Consider the following 19991-nt stretch of genomic DNA (forward strand, 5'->3'; position numbering starts at 1 on the left):
GGCAGCCCTCAAGGTGGAGGAGCAACACCTTATATTCTGTCTGGGTAGCCTCCAACCTAATGACATGAATATCTATTTCTCCTTCCAGTAGACAAATTTCCCCCTCCCCCATCCTCAACGCTGATCTTTTACCCCTTCTCATCTGTCTATTACTTCCCCCTGGGTCCCCTCCACCTTCCCTTTCTCCTGTGGTCCACCCTCCTCTCCTGTCAAATTCCTTCTTCTTCAGCCCATTGACCTTCTCCACCCACCTGGCTTCACCTTTCACCTTCCAGCTAGCCTCCTTCCCCTCCCCCCCCACCTTTTATTCTGGTATCTACTCCCTTCCTTCTCAGTCCTGAAGCAGAGTCTCGGCCCAAAATGTCGACAACCTATTCATTTCGACGGATACACGAGGAAATCTCTGCAGATGCTGGAAATTCAAGCAACATACATCAAAGCTGCTGGTGAATGCAGCAGGCCAGGCAGCATCTCTAGGAAGAGGTACAGTCGACGTTTCGGGCGACGGATGTTGCCTGACCTGCTGAGTTCCTCCAGTGTTGTGTTTGCGTTGCTTCATTTTTATATCACTCTTGATTCTTTATAATTGTTAAATATTTTGTTTTTGTTGTTGCATGTCACACCCTGACCAAAACACCACAGCAAATTCCTAACACCGGTAAATGTATATGGTGAATAAAGTTGATCCTTGAACTGCTTCCAACACAATAAAGTTGTTCCTTAAATAAGGAGAATAACGCTGTACACAGAGCTTCAAATGTAGCCCCACAAATGTGTTTAAATTCCACAGTTGCTGCAGTGGGAATTGAACTCAGGTTTTCTGTATTGTTCGTCCAGGTGTTTGACTTATTAGTCCACTACCCTAACCACTGTGCCAGTGCCCTGCCCTAATGGAGCAGCCTCAGTGATCCCTCTCCACCAGTATTTCTTCTGCTCCTTTGTTATCTAATTCCTACAGCTTGTGGGTATCTGCGCTGCAGCTTGACACACTGACGGTGGGTGTTCTGCTGAACATTACTCTTTAGATTCTGGTGGGCAACTGTTCTTCCTGCTCTGAAACAGGAGCAGATGGCACATTATGAGAAAAGCAGCACGTTTGGGTGCTGACATTAATTGCTCCATTATGAGCAAGAGCCTAATCACTGTGTGTGAAGTGCTTCAGCCGGCCTATAATGGAATCAGAACAGCTGAATCACACAATAAACGCCATCAGTTCTCCATTTCCCCCAACCATCTGAAAAGATCTCTGATAGCTTTCTGTAGTAGGCTTGGGTTCAACTTCTTCTTTCAATATAGTCAATATACACTCAGTGGCCACTTTATTAGGTACCTACTGTATGTTTGTGGCCTTCTGCTGCCGTAGCCCATTCACTTTGAGATTCAATGTGTTGTGCATTTAGAGATTCTCTTCTGCACACCTCTGTTGTAATGACAGGAAGTTACTGCCGCCTTCCTATCTGTTTCAACCAGTCAGGCCATTCTTCCCTGATGTCTTTCATTAACAGAAGATTTTCACCCACAGAACCACCACTTTCTGTAGGTTTCTTGCTTTGCAGTCAACAGGACACTAAAGCCAATTAGTTTATATGAACGTTCATGCGCCACATGAGCCTACAGTATTGTGCAAAAGTATTAGGCACATATATATATAGCTAGGATGCCTAAGACTTTTGCACAGTTCTGTAGTAATTTTATGTGTTGCTCTATACTGCAGCCACAAAAACAACCATAGCATATGTGAGAGATGATAAACCTGATTCTGATATGGGTCTCTGCTGTGGACTGAGAGTGGGAAGGGGGCAGGGAGAGGAAAATCACGATTGGGAAACAGGAAAGGGAGAGGGGAGGGAGCAGGATTAATCAATAAACCAATTGTTGGGAACCAAATGACCCTGCCTGGTGTCCCAGAGCTGGGTCTATCTGCACCCACACCACCCCCGCCCCTACCACTCTTTCTCTGTCATCTGTCCCACACCACACCTGCGGTGCTCTACCCTCTCCAATCCCAACATCCTTTGCTCTCTCTCCGCTCCACATTGACAAACACAGTACTGTGCAAAAGTCTTAGGCACCCTAGCTATATACTGTATTCTGTATGTGTCTAAGACCTTTGCACAGTACTGTCCCTCTCTACTTCCTCACCTAAGTCTATCACCAAAACCTTCAATTTCCTTCTCACCCATCTATATCCATCTGAGCTATTTATTCCATTCACTTCATCTTCTCTTTGCGATGATGACTTACAGGTTCGCAACACTCTAGATAAAGAAGCTTTTCTAAATTCTTCACTGGATTTCCTGGTGACAATCTCGTCATGATGGCCTATAGTATTGTTCTTCCACACAGAACAAAACACTCTCTCTTTAATCATTCTATCACGTCATTCATCCGTATTAGATTGCTGCTCAGCCATTCTTCCTCAAGGGCAAAGAGATTCTTAATACCCTCCCTCAGTTCAATTATTGTTTGAAGATGAACAATAAATGGTGATCTTACCAGCAAATTTATATATGGTGAAACAATGCATTGGAAATAAATGAGAATTTATTACCCATGTTCATTCCCCCAAATTAAGGAGGCACGTGAATCAATCTCATTCAAGGCCCTGCAGTCTCATCATTTCCATCGCTGATAGTTCTGTAAATTCTCTATATATTGTATATATAACTGCTGTGGTGGGATGTCTCCAAATTAATGGTTCAGGTCTCTGGATATTTACCCAATAAATTAACCACGAGGTTAAGACTCCCAGACATTATGCCCTTTCCAAGGCCAGTTTATCCATCCACCGATGTGGTATTCAGGTGAATCCATCAGTCTGATCTATTATAGCTTCCACCAGTTTGCATTCCAAATACCCCCATTAGTCCTTTTGTCACCCATTCCTTAGCATTTAGTCATTGATGCCTTGAATCCAAAATCTCTATGCTTTCAGCTCATAGTATCTCATCTTTTGGACAATATTCTAATTTGTTTCTCATGGGTGTGAAAGAGCCACACTACCCTGCTTTACTCTATTTTACTTTTACCAACCCTCTTGTTCTTTCTATGAAGGGTGTTGATGAAGGCTCTCAGCCCAAAACATCGACTGTTAACTTTTTTCCTAGGTGCTGCCTGGCCTGCTGAGTTCCTCCAGCATTTTGTGTGTGTTGCTTGGATTTCCAGCATCTGCAGATTTTCTCCTTTGTGATGAATCTGTGGGTTTTTTTTTCTCCTTTGTGATGAATCTGTGGAATTCATTGCCACAGACGGATGTGCAGACTAACTCATTGGGTATTTTTAAGGCGGAGGTTGATAGGTTCTTGATTAATCAGAGCATCAAAGATCATGGGGTGAAGGCAGGAGAATGGAGTTCAGAGGAATATTCTGCCACCTGAGATTGTGGCTGAACCTTCGTTTCCTCAAAAGTTATGCTTAACATATGAGGAGTATTTGATTACTCTGGGCCTGTACTCAATGGAATTCAGAAGGCTGAAGGGGGGATCTCATTGAAACCAACCAAATATTGAAAGACTTGGACAGATTGAATAGAGGGAGGAGATGTTTCCATTAGTAAGAGAGACTAAGATCCAAGAATGCAGCCTCAGATAATGGTCCATCTTTTTAGAATGGAGATGAGGAGGAATTTCTTCAGCAAGAGGAACTTGTTATCATGGAGGAATATCGAGGCCAAGTCATTAAGTATAGTTTTAAGGCCAAGGTTGATGGGTTCTTCAGTGGTAATTGCCCCCACCTCCTCCTCATCGCCAGTCACTAGACCCCAATTGCACAGATGTGAATGTCTTTGATGTCATATGCAAAAATCTCCACTTGAATGGTTAATGCTAGGACATAAAGGTGAATTTCTGGCTTTGATCTTTTCTACTTATATCAAAAAACCCCACCATTTTGATATAAACAGGACTGTCCTGATAGGCCTGTTGTTTCCACCTGCTCTTGCCCCACTGAACTTACTTTCATATCTTGACTCCATCCTGTCTCCCTCTGTCCAGTCCCTTCCCACTTACATCAAGAGTACCTCTCATGCCCTCCACCATTTTAATAACTTCTCAATCCCTCATCCCAACCATATCAGCTTTACTGTGAACATCCAGTTCCATTCCCATCAGGAGGGTGCTTGAGTGCTCTGCTTCTTCCTTGCACAAATACCCAATCAGTTTCTTTGCACTAATACTCTCATCCACTTAGCAGAACTTGATCTTACCCTCAACAATTTCTTTTTCAATTCCTTCCACCTTCTATAGATCGATGATGTAGCCATAGTCCTTAGCTAGACCTGTGTTTTTGTTGGCTAACTTTACATTTTCCCTGCTATGGTAACATCTCAACCACCACTACCACGTACCATCCTTCCCCCAACTCACTTCCCGGTCTTTTTCCCCACTCTGTCAATGACTGTATTTGTTCAGCTCTCCCCATCCCATAGCATTCTCCCCTGCAAATGAAGGAGGTTAATACCTGTCCTTTCACCTGCTTCTTCCAGGTGAGGTAGAGGTTCATCTGCACTTCCAACCTGATATTCTGCATTTGGTGTTCTTGGTGTGGTGGTTCCTCAACTTTGGTGAGACCATGTGTAGACTGGTTAACCACTTTGTAGAGCACCTGCATTCTGTCCATAATGGACAACTTGTTGCATGCTATATTAAACCCTCTTCCCCGGCCCACATTGATCTGTCCTCGGCCTTCTCCGTTGGAAAGCAAAATGTAAATTGGAAGGACAACATCTCATGTTCTACTTGGGCAGCTGAAGTCCCATGGTATGAACACTGAATTTGTCAATTTCTCCTTCCTCACACACACCCACCTGTCCACTTAGTTATCTTCTCGATTTGATCATCTCTCCCATTACTACTTTCCATCTTGTTCCATCTGCAGATCAGCCCCTCCCCATCTGGTTTCACTTATCATCTGCCAACCCTAACTCCCAGCTGTCCCCTTCCCAAAATAATATACTCTTATATACTCTATACACTGTCTGTCTTTTCTTTTTTACCTCTCATTCCGGGGTATCGACCTGAAACATCATCCTACAGGTATTGCCATCACAGATGCTACCTGACCAACTAATTTCTACCAGCAGTCTGCTTTTATTCTGAATTTCAATCTCCATTGCTCTATGTTCTTTTAGAATGAGGTGCTTTAATTTAAATTTAAATTTGCTTTTACAGAATGCATCTGGGGAAGAGTCTGGTTCAACATCTGAATCAACTTCAAACTTGCACCCAAAAATCTGTCAGTTCTATCATCACCATCAGTGCTCCTAAAACAAATCTCTCACTGTAAAAGCAAGATCTTCACGCATTATTAAAATTACAGCTGGATAAGGTCATCTCAATGTGAATCAATTCCCTAATGCCCCAGTCAGTATCCCATAGTGAGCTTCACACACATAAACTGTGTTATGGATGGTGTCAAGGATGGTCATTTACAAGGTGGAAATATATTGAGAAGGAGAACTAAATAAAGTATTGCAGAGTGCAGTAGCACCAAGGGATTCAGACTAACTGACAGGAGCAATATTGGCTTCAAGTTGGTTTTAGTTTCCCTTTGGCATTTGACTTTTTAAACTGGAGGATGAAGAAAAAAATCATTGCAATGATTTTAAAACTAAAACTGGAACCCTGTACCATTTTTAATAATTCTGCAAAAAAAAAGAATTAAGATAGTTTATTGCTAAATAGGCTAAATAGAGCCGACTTTCAGCCAAGGATCCAGTGATACCATCGGCCATTCATCTCTCTTCTTACCAAGGATGTCCCCCCATGGTTGTCCAAGCGCAGGGGTCCAAACTAAGCTCGAGGTCAGCTGGCAGGGCACCTGACTTCAGCTCTCCTGTTGAACCCAGCAGTGAGTGCCAACATAGACGGCAGGGTCTCAAGGGCAGACATTCCAGCCTGCAAAAGCTCATTTCAGGGAGGGAGCACCATCAATTTGCGGGAGACTCCCGGAACTTCCGAGAGAGATGGGATGTCTGCAATAGAGTAGCTCCTTAGCAGCTAGCCAGCTAGTTTAAATAATGTTAGCTATGCTAATGAACAAATGACACATGTTAAACTCACCTCAACATGTCTTTTACAGTCTTAACCCACCATGGGCAATAGAAAAGTCACTGTTGCAAACAGTGCAGCGAGCAGCACTGTCATTATTTTGACCCCTATTAAGCAGGGGTACACTTTAGTGTAGTCCCTCTCTCTCTCTCTGTCTCTCTCGTGGTCGCTCTTGCGCTCGCTTTCACGCTCTCTCCCTCTCTCTCGCTCGCTCGCTCTCAAAAAAATTGATTTCCGTGATATTGTATATAATTTGTGGGCATCAGGGAGCCGCTATTAATATGCGGGAGATCCCCGGAACTTCCGGGAGAGGTGGGATGTCTGCAAGGGCACTTCACAATCATCTCTGTAGGCTTACACCAAGGAGTGTGGGGCAGACATATTGGAATCACCAAACATGTGGGAAAGCAAAAATACCAGTAAAAGCCTGGCTAACGTAACTATTCACAATTCCACTGACACCAGGTAGACAATCTCTGAAGCGTATTGATAATATCTGGGGTCTCCAATCTTGTAAAGACACTGCCCAGAAGAAGGCAATGGCAAGCCACTTCTGTCGAAAAATTTGTCAAGAACAGTCATGGTCATGAGATCATGATCACCTACATCATATGACATGGCACATAATGATGAAGATAATGAATGTAACTGCAACATCTTGTATTATTTATTACCATTTTAAGGTATTCCAATACTCTTAAGTTTTTTTTATATTATTTAAATCTACCTCAGTAATTTTAAATTAAGTCAGGCAGCATCTGTGGAAAGAGAAATAAATTGAACCTCTCAGATCCAAAACCCTTTATTAGTTGAGCCAGAAAATGTAAGTTAGGTTGACCACCACAGGCGATGTGTTCAAGCTGTGTTCCAGGTCCAGCCAAAGGAGACACATGAGACTGCAGCAACAAGCAACCTTCTGGAGAAACTCAGTGGGTTGAGCTGCATCTGCGGGAAGAAATTGTCAACGGTTCAGGCTGAAACCCTGCATGAGACCCAGCCCACCGTGGGAAGCTGAGGTATTGACAGTAAAAGTCAAGCATGTGTAGAGGTGGTAACAGCAAGCAAGAGAAGGAGAGGATGGGTCAGGAGAAGATGGAGAGAATTGGAGAGGAGAGTGCTATGCACAGACACAAGAGACTGCAGATGCTGGAATCTAGAGCAACAGAGAGCCTGCTGGGGGAATTCAGTGGATCTAACAATGTCAGTGAGGGGAAAGGATTCGCTGATGTTTCGGGTTCTGATGTAGGGTTTTGACATAAACATCGACATTTTAAAACCAACACAGATGCTGCTTGACCTGCTGAGCGCCTCCAACAAACTGCTTGTTCCTCTAGAGTTAAATGCAGACCAGCACCCAGCCGGGGGTAAAGATATCCAAGAGGCAAGAATTACCAGCCGTGTAAAGATGTCAGAAAAAGGAGAAAGGCTGAATATTACACTCAATGGAATGAAGGAATTCAGGCAATAACGGCTTGCTTCCACAGCACAGCACAAATCTTCATTTGAAAATTAATGAACTGTTAAATCAGATTTAAACAAAATCTTGTTTAACTTATTGAAGCAGCTCTGTACTTTTTAAAACATCCTGTTTAAGACACCTGCATTTCGTGAACTTTTACTGCAGTGAGCATTGACACACTGCTGTAGGTGAAGCAGAAGGTAAACCATAAACACAAGAGATTCTTCAGACGCTGGAAACCCAGAGCAAAACGTACAAAATGCTGGAGGAACTCACAAGTCAGGCATAGAGGGGCATAGGCAGTCATCGTTTTGGGCCAAGATGAAGGGTCTCTACCCTGAAAGTCGACAGTTTATTCCTCTCCATCAGTGCTGCCTGACTTGCTGAGTTCCCCCGGTATACTGAGCGTGTTGCTCATTTTGAGTGATTTCCCATTCATATTACAATTGGAAAATTTAGCCCTCGTCCACTCGGAGCAATCTGTCGAATAGATTAGCAGGCATTAGTGAAAGTGCTTGTTAAAAGACAGTAATGAGGGTGTGAGCCAGCTTTGTAGAGTTCCGCAGGCAAATGGACATTGAGCATTTTACTGCAGGTTAGACCTGGCATTAGTGAGATTAATGAAGGCAATGGTTCAGAACCAACAACACAGCCATGGCACAAATAGAGAAAATAAGCAGCAGATTTTATCACAATGACTGTGGTTGATAGGCTGGTGTGGCAAGAGTGGGGATTCTTCTCCCCATTGTTCTGTTAATTTGTTTTGCTGAGACTGAAGCAATTGGAGAACAAGAGTAAACAGCCTTCCGTCGTTAATGCATTACCATTTCTCCAGGTCAGCTTTTCTTTGCTAAAATCAGCGAACAGCAAGTGTGCAGAAGGCAGGGGAGGTGCCTGACACACGGTGAGTGCTACCCCAGGCATTCATACTGCAGCATGATAATCACATACCTTGGACGGAGAGGAAGAGTAACACCTGAGCAGGCTGGCATTCAGCAGGGAAGCTGTGCCACCTGTCCATATAGACCTATAAATGTACAGCTTGCCATCTGCCATGTTCTGGTGGCAATATGTCAATGTTTTTTTGCTTATATAGGAGATAGAATATAGAACAGTACAGCACAATACAGGCCATTTGGCCCACAATGTTGTGCCAAACTTTTAACCTTCTCCAAGTTCAACCTAACCCTTCCCTTCCGCATAGTCCTCCATTTTACAAGAATGGACAAGATGGCACCAACCAGCAAACAACGTGACCAACGGTGACATCCAGCAGACAGTTCACAAAACTACTTCTTTTACTTCTCCTCTCAAATATGTTTCTGTTACTAAGCTGTGTGTGATAGGAACAATGTAGCTTACATTGAGGTGGTGTGTTTCTGTACTACTTGAGCAATCTGGCACTCAGCTGTCTCTGAGGGAGTTTGGTGAGGTTTGGAGTGGAGTTTGCAGCTTGGAGGCCTGGAAACCTGCACATAGGGTGTGAGCCCATGATCGACTCCATTGCTTCTCTCCAGCTGACACATTGAGCAAGGTTAAAGTCCACGAAGACGAGAGTGGAGGATCTGCACCATCTGCCTGTATTTGACCGATCTTCCTCTCCCGTCTTGCTAGTTGCTGTCGGAGGAAAGTGCAGGAGTCTTGGGGTCCACCTTGCAAGGATTGATTGGAGAGTCTGCGGACTCACTTTGGGGGACGTTAGGGTTCATGTTGCATGTGTTCCTGGATTCCGGTTATTCTTTTTTTTAGCCATTTTTGAGCAGTTTAATCGGGGCAATCGATGCGGTCTGGGGCGCTTCAGTGAAGAATGCTTTGCCCTGCGGCCAACAGTGGCTCAGCAGCACGACACTGAACTGAACTAAACTGAATACTACTGGCCTCCTGGTTTGATGTTTGACGTTCTATGTGTTATCCACTCGCTTTATGCCGTTTGAGCAATTTCTTCTTTTTTCGCCCATTGGGTTTTTGATGTTTTAGAAGCATAGAAACATAGAAAACCTACAGCACAATACAGGCCCTTCAGCCCACAAAGCTGTGCTGAACATATCCTTACCTGAGAAATGAGCTAGGGTTACCCATAGCACTCTATTTTCCTGAGCTCCATGTACCTGTCCAGGAGTCTCTTAAAAGACCCTATCGTATCTGCCTCCACCACTGTCGCCAGCAGCCCATTCCACACACTCACCACTCTCTGCATAAAAGACTTACCCCTGATATCAACTCTGTACCTACTTTTCTTGAACAGGTTCCATATTTCTTCTTTTCGCGGCTGTCTGTGGGAAGATGAATCTCAGGGTTGTATTCTGTATACATACTTCGATAATAAATGTTCTTTGAATGTTTGAATTTTACTTTCATCCTTGCACCTATCTAAGAGTTACTCAAATATCTCTAATATACCTGCACCTTCCACCATGCCTCGCAGTATATTCCATGCACTTACCACTCTCTGTGTAAAAAAAACAACTACTGACATCTCCCCTATACTTTCCTCCAATCACCTTGAAAGTACGTCCTCTCATATTAGCCACTCTTATCGATGCCTCTTATCTTAAACACCTCTTAAACAACTCTTCTCTCATCCTCCTTCACTCCAAAGAGAAAAACCCTAGTTCACTCAACCTTTCCTCATACAACATTGCGCTGTAATCCAGGCAGCATCCTGGTAATCTCCTCTGCATTCTCTCTACAGCTTACAAAACCTTTCCGATTGAACTCCATCTTCCACTTCTCAGCCCATCCTGTCAATGTCCCGTTGAAACCTGTGACAATCTCCTACATTATCCACACCACCACCAACCTTTGTGTCACCTGCAAACTTCCTCACCCATCTTTCCATTTCCACATCGAAATCAGTTATAAAATCACAAAAAGCAGGGGTCCCAGAACATCACAGTCACAGACCACACAGAATATAGTCCATATGCTGCCACTCTCTGCCCTCTGTGGGCAAGCCAATTGCAAATTCATGCAGCCAAACTTCCCTGGAGATCCCATGCCTCCTGACTTTCTACCATGAAGAAACTTGACAAATGCCTACTTAAATCTAGATGCATCACATCCACTGCTTTACCTTCATTAATTTCCTCAAAGAACTCAATGAGGCTCATGGGGCACAGCCTGCCCCTCAAAAAGCCAAGCTGACAATCCCTAATCAAACTATGATTCTCAAAAATGCCTGTAAATGCCATCTCTAAAAACCCTCTTCAATAGTTTGCCCCCATTGATGTAAGACTCACTTGTCTATAGTTCCCAGGATTATCCTTATTAACTGTCTTGAACAAAGGAATAATATTTGCAAACTTGCAATTTTCTAGTACTACTCCTCTGGCTGGTGAGGACAGTAAGATTTACCGGGATGCTGCCTGGATTAGAGAATATGTTTTATGAAGAAAAATTGAGTAAGATAGGGCTTTTCTTTTTGGAGCGAAGGACATAAGAGGTGATTTGATAGAAGTGTATAAGATGGTAAGAAGCATAGATAGAGTGGACATTCAGCAACATTATTCCAGGGCAGAAATGGCTAATATGAGAGGGCATAATCTTAAGGTGATTGGTGGAAGGGATAGAGGGGATATCAGGATAATTCTTTTACACAGAGTGATAGATGCATGGACACACTGCCAGAGGTGTTGGTAGCAGCAGATACTTTAGGAACATTTTAAGAGACTCTTAGACATATATAGGCATAAAATAAAAATGGAGGGCTAGGGAGGAAGGCTGGGAATCATCTTGGAGCAATTTAAAGGATTGGCACAACATTGTGGGGAACTGTTCTATGTTTTATATTATTTTAAACACAATGTCTACCACCATCTATAAAGTAAAGCTGAAACATTCACAACCATGTTCAGTCAAAAGTGCTGGTTAGATAATCTCTCCAGCTTCCTTCTGAAATCCCTACCTACACAGAAGTCAGCCTTCGCCAGTTTGATTTACTCCATTCAATATTAAGAGAAAGGTCTATGGGATCCAGTTGTACCTGCAGTCAAGCCATTACAATACACTCATTTGCCCAACAATATGGAAATGTGTCCAGGTGTATCTTGTCCATTAAAATCGGGACTGGACCTATCATATCTGCCTAACATCTATCTGAACAGTCTTCCCTCATTCATCAGCAACGTAATGAAGAATATCACCAGCAGCCCCATCTACTCCCAGCAATCATTACCCAGGTGAGCATTCACTTATCACAGCTTGATCCAAACATGGACAAAGAGTTGAACTTGAGAGGTGAAGAAAGAGTGACTGTCCTTGACATCAAAGCAGTATTAACTGAGTGCGGCATCACGGTGTCCTAGTCAATTAATTTCAAAAAGAAAGCACATATATTTGGACTCAAATCTTACACAAAGGAGGATGGTTGTGGTTGCTGGAGGAAAATCATCCCAGCCCATTTAATCATTGCAGGGATTCTTGCAACCGACAGAATCAAAGATCCCTCCCACTCGAGACATTCTCTCTTTTTACCCCTCCCACTGGGAAGAATTTACAAAAGACTGAAAACACATATCACCGAGGTCAAGGACAGCTTCCATCCTGCCATTATCAGACTACTGAATGGTCTTCTTGTACAATAGGGTGGACCTTTGACCTCACACAATACCTCATCACATCCTTGCACCTTGCATCTGCCTGCATGGCACTTCCTCTGTAACTCGAACTCTATTCTGTCATTGCTTTTCCTTTGCACTACCTTGATGTAGTGCAAGGCAGTGCAAAGGAAAAGCAGTAACAGTGTATTAATGTGATCTACATCACATGCAAAACAAAATTTTACACTGTGCCTCAGTATGTGTGACAATAATAAACCAATTTACCTTATTTACCAAACATTTCCATTTCATGCCCATTACATGGACTGCCATGGACCGCCTGGTGTTTGACTAAGAAGTGAGATCCTGGTGTGATTCAAAATACCACCTTCTCCTTGCTCTGTGAAGATGCCATTTAGGCATGGAATGATACACTTTCTGTGTGCCCATCCTTCGGATTGTTATTTGTACATGCGCACAATTGCTGACTGTCAACACATTGCCCCAATTTTTTTTTTGGGGAGTTCCTCAGTATCCATGTCTCCCCACTTCCCTGTCAACCACTTCAGGACTTCCGCTCAAATACAAACATCAGGATCAGAATCAAATTGAACTTCACTGACAAACAGTATGTCATAAAATTTGTTGTTTTGTGGTAGCAGAATGGAGCAATACATAAAAATATTACTGTAATTTACAATCTGAAATATAAAAAAAACGCAATAAAGAGCAAAATAGTGAGGTAGTTTTCATAGGTTCTTGGACCATTCAGAAATCTGATGGTGGATGGGAAGAAGCTGTTCCTAAAACCTTGAGTGTGGTGTCTTCAGGCTCTTGTACCTCGTCTCTGATGGTAGTAATGAGAAGAGGGCATGGCCTGGAAGGTGAGGGTCCTCATGTTGATTGCCGCATTCTTGAGGGAACGCCTCTCAAAGATGTCCTTGGTGATGGGGAGGCTGGTGTCCATGAAGGAGCTGACAGAGCTTACAACCCTCTGTGGCTTTTTCTGATCCTGTCCATACAGGCAGTGATGCAACCAGTCACAATGCTCTCCAGGGTACACCTGTAGAAAATTTGCAGGAGAATTTGATGACATACCAAACATGCTCCAATGTTGGACTCCTCATGGAGTCTGCATAAAGATCTGGAGATAAGTTGAGGATGTTTTACCACTCATTTGAAAAGAAGGGAATGGCCAAGGTGTATATTGCTTACTTCTGATGTTTTCTTTCATGTATGTGTGCTTTCAGAGGTTCTTGTTTGGTTTAATACTGTTTTAATGATAATTTATGGAAATTTCTATAGCTTTTGAATTTCTAAATGTTTGACAACATGATGTAACTGGCTGTCAATGTTGTCTTCTCCTTTTTTTCTGATTAGAATTTGTTCTATCTCCCTGCCTTTTAACCCCCTCCACTCCTGATGGCATTGAGCCACATAAAGCATTTTCAACGTGTAAACCCTCACTGTCAAGGATTAAGCAGTTGGTGCCTGTTAAGAGAAATCTAATTCACTGAATTCAAACTTAAAATCAGAGGCTAGCAATAAAAATAGGAAACTCAGCATTAACATCAAACTGTATCCCATGTAAATTATATGACATAAAAATTAAAGATACCGTAAATTTTTCTCTGATCTCCAGTGTCCAGGGGCAGGTCATTAAATTAGTTCTATCAAATACACAACAGATTTTGCAGATACTGGAAAACCAAAGTTACACTCTCAAAATGCTGTAGGATCTCAGGTCTGGCAGAGTCGATGGAAAGGAATAAAGTGTCGATGTTTCAGACCGACACCCTTCTAGAAAGGACTAAAAAAGGAAGGGGGGAGCAGCCAAAGCAAGAAGATTGGGGGTGGGGGGAAAGGAGTACAAGGTAGGAGGTCGTAAACACAAAATAATCTGCGGATGCCGTTGCCAAAGGAACACTCACAATGTGCTGGAGGAACTCAGCAGGTCAGTCAGCATCAGTTGAAAAGATTAGTCGACGTTTCAGGAGGTGATAGGACAAGCCAAGTTAGGGGGAAGTTAGGTGGGTGGGAGAGGGGTAATGAAGTGAGAAGTGGGAGATGATAGGTGGAAAAGATAAAGGGCTGAAGAAGAAAGAATCTGATAGGACCATGGGAGAAAGGGAAGGAGGAAGAGCACCATAGAGAGGTCATAGGCAGGTGAGGAGAAGAGAAGGGGCAGGTCGGGGAATGGAAAAAGAGAGAAAGAAGTTTGGGTGGGAAATTACTAGAAATGAGAGAAATCAGCATTCATACCATTAGGGTGGATGCCAGCCAGGCAGAATATGAGGTGAGATGTTGCTCCTCCAACCTGAGAGTGTTCTCATCATGACAGTGGAGGAGGCCATGGACCAACAGGTCAGACTAGAAGGGACGGTGAAATTAAAATATTGGCGACCAGGAAATCCTGTTTGTTACAGATAGAGCTAAGATGCTTGACAAAGCCTCCCCCAATCTACGTCTGTTCTCAAAGACGTAGAGCAGGCTGTTTGTTCTACTGAATTTCTAATTCTATGATTTAATTAAAAATCTCATATGATGATTAATGGATGAGAAACTTTTGTGACATTAGTTATGAAGTCACAATCTATGAACATGTTACCAGATCCCGATTTCAAATGAGCTGTTTTGTTTGTATTTCAGACTTTGCCCCTAGTCTACTTCTTTAACCTGAAATACTAACTCTGCTTCTCTTTCCACGGATCCTGCCTGACCTGCTGAGTATTTTCTGTACTTATCCCACAGACATTTTATCTGCTGTGGTGAACCTGAGTACATTACAGCTGGAATGCATAGTTCTGCTTTTGCCTTACCAGAGAATCAATGTGCAGAATGCCTATCATCCTGTTGTGTACATCCCAACCTGAAACGGGCTTTAGGTTCATCCCACCTTACAGATCTTTGTCCATAGCCCTGCAGGTTGTTTTCTTCAAGTGTCAAAGAATGTTCTTCAGCCTACATAGAACTCTCACTCTGGTTGATATGACTCACATCATTTTTCCACTCTCAGGTGCTCTACCCACTCAAATCTCTTTTCCAACCATTTAGTTTCCTTGATTTTCTTACTTTCTTGTCAGACCCGTGGTATGAATAAAATTCACACCTACACTTCTCTTGGCATCCTTCAAGGCACTCTTTATAAGTAGCATCTTCAACTACCTCATTATACTCTATCCATACCTGACTCACACTCATTCTGCTCTCTTGGTCATCCCACATGTAATTGACTCACTAATTTGCTGATAAATCTAGAAATCTTCCTTAACTGTCTACCTTCTGTAAATGTGCCTCTGTGATCAAGCTTATGATCGTCAGTGCTAATGGTGCTGAATTAGGTTTCAAAATACTCATGTAAGGTGCTTTGGCATTATTTACTTATATTAAAGGGTGTATTAGAAACACGCAGTAATTTTGCCATATTAAAAGATAAATTCAGAGAAATCAGGCCATTTTGGAACCACATGTGTCTGCATTTTTGATAGCTGCTCATTATTTTCCTGGATAATAGGCATTGTCACAGTTCATAGAGTCCTAGTGTGGTACAATCAGAGAAAATGGCTCTTTGGCTCACAATGTCCATGGCAAAATCCCACTGGCCAACAATTTGCCTGTACCCTTCTATATCTTGCTTATCTTAGAGCATGTCTAAATGTCCCTCAAAGTGTGGTGATTGTATTCGGCTCCACTGCCTTTTCTGACAGTGAGTTCCAGATATAAAACATTCTCTGCACAAAAATAAAAATCTTTCTCATAAATTCTCTTTTAAAGCTCTTTCCCCTCTCCCATAACCTATGCCCTCTTGTGCCCCTACCATAGTTAGAAGATTCTGACTATCTATGCCTCTCAAAATTTTAAATACTTCTTCAGGCTACCCTTCAGACTCCTTCACAAGCCTGTCCTATCTGAAGCCCACTGTAAATTTAAAATCCTCCAATGCAAGCAACATCCTGGTCAATCTCCTGTTTACTCTCACCAGTGCAACCATATCCTTCCTATAATATGCTGATCAGAACTATGCATATTATTCCTCATGGAGTCTGACTCATGTTGCTCCCAATTTTTCTTCAACTTGAAGAGAATGTTGCTTATACTACTGTGAGAATAATTATAATATGAATGTAGGGCACTGCAAGTCTAATAAAACTAATGTTCTATTATATGCTTCTATTTTCAGATAAATTAAACACCCTTTCTTCATTCATCGGTCCATTCAAGTATTTCAGCCCTGGTTTGGAAAATACTGAGGATGAAGATAATTTGAGTGAGTGTCGTTTCCTTTCTGGTTAAACAAATCATGAGCAGCACTACAATGGAATTAAAACTCAGCCCCTGTTGCCAGACAAATCCTTGACATAATAACATGTCTGGAGTTTAAATGAATGGATGAGCTAATGCTTGCATTGAAATAATGGACTGCTGATTGACACAGAAAACACTCAGTTAACATCGACTGAAGCAAACAAATCTAATTTGTGCCTAATTTCTTATTAAGGGCATACCAACATGTTCCAACCAGCATTACAGAGTTGAACACAAAAGGAAGGATTTGGTTTTAGGAAACTGCAGTACAAACTTCGAACCATCTGGCTATGGACAGCAACGTAGAACCAATTATCCATATTCCCCCTTTTATAATGGTCAATATAAATATAAGACATTAAATAGCTCTATCTTGTAACATTGAGGATTTAGAACTATGAATATTAAATATGAAAATTATGAAATTATCTCAGACAGAATTATTCCACTGGGTAAATGCACCTCAGTGTAGTGCAGGTCACTTTGTCCAAGAGCCCTCATTTGATTGTGGGAGCGCAATGAATTAACTGAAGTAGCAATGATATCCACAGGGAGGAGAGAGTTTCAATTTTCAGTGAACGTATGAATTTCATTGTTAGCAGATTCCAGATAGCAGTCATTCTTTGTGTAAAATGCTTCCTCTCTGATTTCCTTTAAAACACCCTCCTCTCACCTTAAACCAAATGCCCTCTTAGAACAGAGACCAGTACAGCACAGGAACAGGCCATTTGGCCCACAGTGTTGTGCTGAACCAGCTGAAAAGCAAATCAAAAAGACCCAAACACTAATCCCTCCCACCTACACGATGTCCATATTGTTCCATCTTCCTTACATTCATGTGCCTATCCAAAAATCTCTTAAAAGCCTCTATATGTATTTGCCTCTACTACCATACAAGGCAGCACACTCCAGGCATCCACAACTATAAGTAGAAAACTTTCCCCCTACATCCCCCTTAAAACTCTCTCCCCCACCACCTTCAATGCATGACCTCTGGTATTAAACATTTCAATCCTGAAAAACAGGTTTGAATCCTGTAACAATTCTGGGAAACAGGTCTCCGTCCACTCTATCTATGCCTCCCATAATCTTGTAATCTTCTATCAGATCTCCTCTCAGCCTCTGACGCTCCAGAGAAAATAATTCAAGCTTATCCAGCCTCTCATGATAGCGCATGCCCTCTAAACCAGGCAGCATCCTGGTAAATGGCTTCTGCACCCTCTTGTTCTTGATACCTCTTTGGGACGTGAGAGAAAACCAGAGCATACAAGGTGAATGGACGCATTTATGGAGAGAAGGTGCAGAAAGCACCAGAGGTCTGAATTGATCCTGGGTAACTGCTGCTGTGAGACAGCTACACTATATGTGGATGGAAAAAATGAAGTAGATGTTATGAACTTGGATTTAAGTTATTGGAATTGTTTTATTATTGGCACAGATACCAAAAAGAGTGAAACATCTTCCTTGCAAACTATTCATACAGATCGAATTATTACTCAGTACACTGAGATAGTACAAGGTAAAACAATAACAATGCAGAACATACTTTATACTTTATTGTCGCCAAACAATTGATACTAGAATGTACAATCATCACAGCGATATTTGATTCTGCGCTTCCCACTCTCTGGTTAACAAATATTAAATATTAAGAATATTAAAAATAGCAAAAATTATTAAATATTAAAAATTTAAATTATAAATCATAAATAGAAAATAGAAAAATGGAAAGTAAGGTAGTGCAAAAAAACCAAGAGGCAGATCCGGATATTTGGAGGGTACGGCCAAGATCTGGGTCAGGATCCGTTCAACAGTCTTATCACAGTTGGAAAGAAGCTGTTCCCAAATCTGGCCATACGAGTCTTCAAGCTCCTGATCCTTCTCCTGGAGGGAAGAGGGATGCAAAGTGTGTTGGCTGGGTGGGTCGTGTCCTTCATTATCCTGACAGCACTGCTCCGACAGCATGCAGTGTAAAGTGAGTCCAAGGATGGAAGATTGGTTTGTGTGATGTGCTGGGCTGTGTTGACGATCTCCTGCAGCTTCTTTCGGTCTTGGACAGGACGACTTCCATACCAGGTTGTGATGCACCCTAGAAGAATGCTTTCTACGGTGCATCTATAAAAATTAGTGAGGGTTTTAGGGACTGGCCAAATCTCTTCAGTTTTCTCAGGAAGTAAAGGCGTTGGTGGGCCTTCTTGGCAGCGAACTCTGCTTGGTTGGACCAAGTCAGGTCATTTGTGATATTGACCCCGAGGAACTTAAAGCTTTTGACCTGTTCCACTTGCGCACCACTGATGTAAATTGGGTCATGTGGTCCGCTACTCCTTCTGAAGTCAACAACTAATTCCTTCATCTTGCTGACGTTGAGAGATAGGTTATTGTCTTCGCACCATGCCACCAGGTTCTTAATTTCCTCTCTGTACTCAAACTCATCATTACCCGAGATACAGCCTACAATTGTTGTGTTATCAGCAAACTTATATATTGAGTTTGATGGAAACTTGGCTACACAATCATGGGTGTACAGTGAGTACAGCAGGGGGCTGAGTACACAGCCTTGTGGGGCACTGGTGCTTAGAGTGATTGTAGCGGAGAGCTTGTCCCCTATTTTTACAGCCTGGGTCCTGTCTGTGAGGAAGTTGAAGATCCAGCTGCAGATCTGAGTGCTAAGGCCCAGGTTCCGGAGCTTAGGAATCAGTTTATTTGGAATGATGGTATTAAAGGCAGAGCTGTAGTCAATGAAAAGGAGCCTTACGTATGCGTCTTTATTCTCCAGGTGTTCTAAGGAGGAATGTAGGGCCAGAGAGATGGCATCTGCCGTTGACCTGTTGCTCCGGTAGGTGAATTGCCAAGTGTCGAGGTTGACCGGTAGACTGTGGTTGATGTGTGCCATAACCAATCGCTCGAAGCACTTCATAGCAATTGATGTCAGAGCCACAGGTCGATAGTCATTCAGGCATGCCACCTTGCTCTTCTTTGGCACTGGGATTATCGTTGCCTTTTTAAAACATGAGGGGATCTTAGACTGAAGCAAGGAGCCGTTGAAGATGACAGCAAACACTCCAGCTAGCTCGCTTGCACAGGCCCGGAGAACCCGTCCTGGGACGCCATCTGGGCCCGTTGCCTTACTTGGATTTATCTTCAGGAAGGCCCTTCTAACGTCCTCCTCGGTGACGATGAATCTTGATGCCAGCTGGTCCGGTTCATCCGGAGGGAGCGGGACGCTCCTCTACTGTTCAAATCTTGTGTAGAATACATTAAATTCGTCAGGAAGAGAAGTGCCACAGTTATTGATATTCCCAGCCTTTTCTTTGCACCCAGTGATCTCATTTAGACCCTGCCATAGTCTACTGGCATCCCTTTGGTTAGCCTGGGCTTCCAACTTGGCTTGACATTGCGTCTTGGCACCCTTAATGGCTTTCCGGAGTTCACGCCTGGATTCTGTGTGGTGACTGGTATCCCCGGACCTAAAAGCCGCAGCTCTAGCCTTTAAAAGGGACTTGACCTCATAATTCATCCAAGGTTTCTGTTTCGGGAATACCCGGATCACATAGTGTAATCGTTTCAGAGAAAGTGCAGTGCAGGTAGATAATAAGGTGCAAGATCATAATTCATGAAGTCAAATCCATCTTATCATTCTAG

General features: G+C 42.7%; 1 protein-coding gene across 2 annotated transcripts in view; it reads left to right on the top strand.

Moving 5' to 3' along the window:
* adarb2 (adenosine deaminase RNA specific B2 (inactive)) overlaps positions 1-19991 on the top strand; it is an 832269-nt gene that overhangs the window by 412550 nt on the left and 399728 nt on the right. For both annotated transcript variants that reach the window (XM_063044383.1, XM_063044384.1), the window contains one exon: positions 16225-16311. In XM_063044383.1, coding sequence (XP_062900453.1) covers positions 16225-16311 — 87 coding nt within the window. The remainder of the gene's footprint in view (positions 1-16224; positions 16312-19991) is intronic.

The sequence above is a fragment of the Mobula hypostoma genome, chromosome 3 (assembly GCF_963921235.1).
Source record: "Mobula hypostoma chromosome 3, sMobHyp1.1, whole genome shotgun sequence".
Lineage (NCBI taxonomy): Eukaryota > Metazoa > Chordata > Chondrichthyes > Myliobatiformes > Myliobatidae > Mobula > Mobula hypostoma.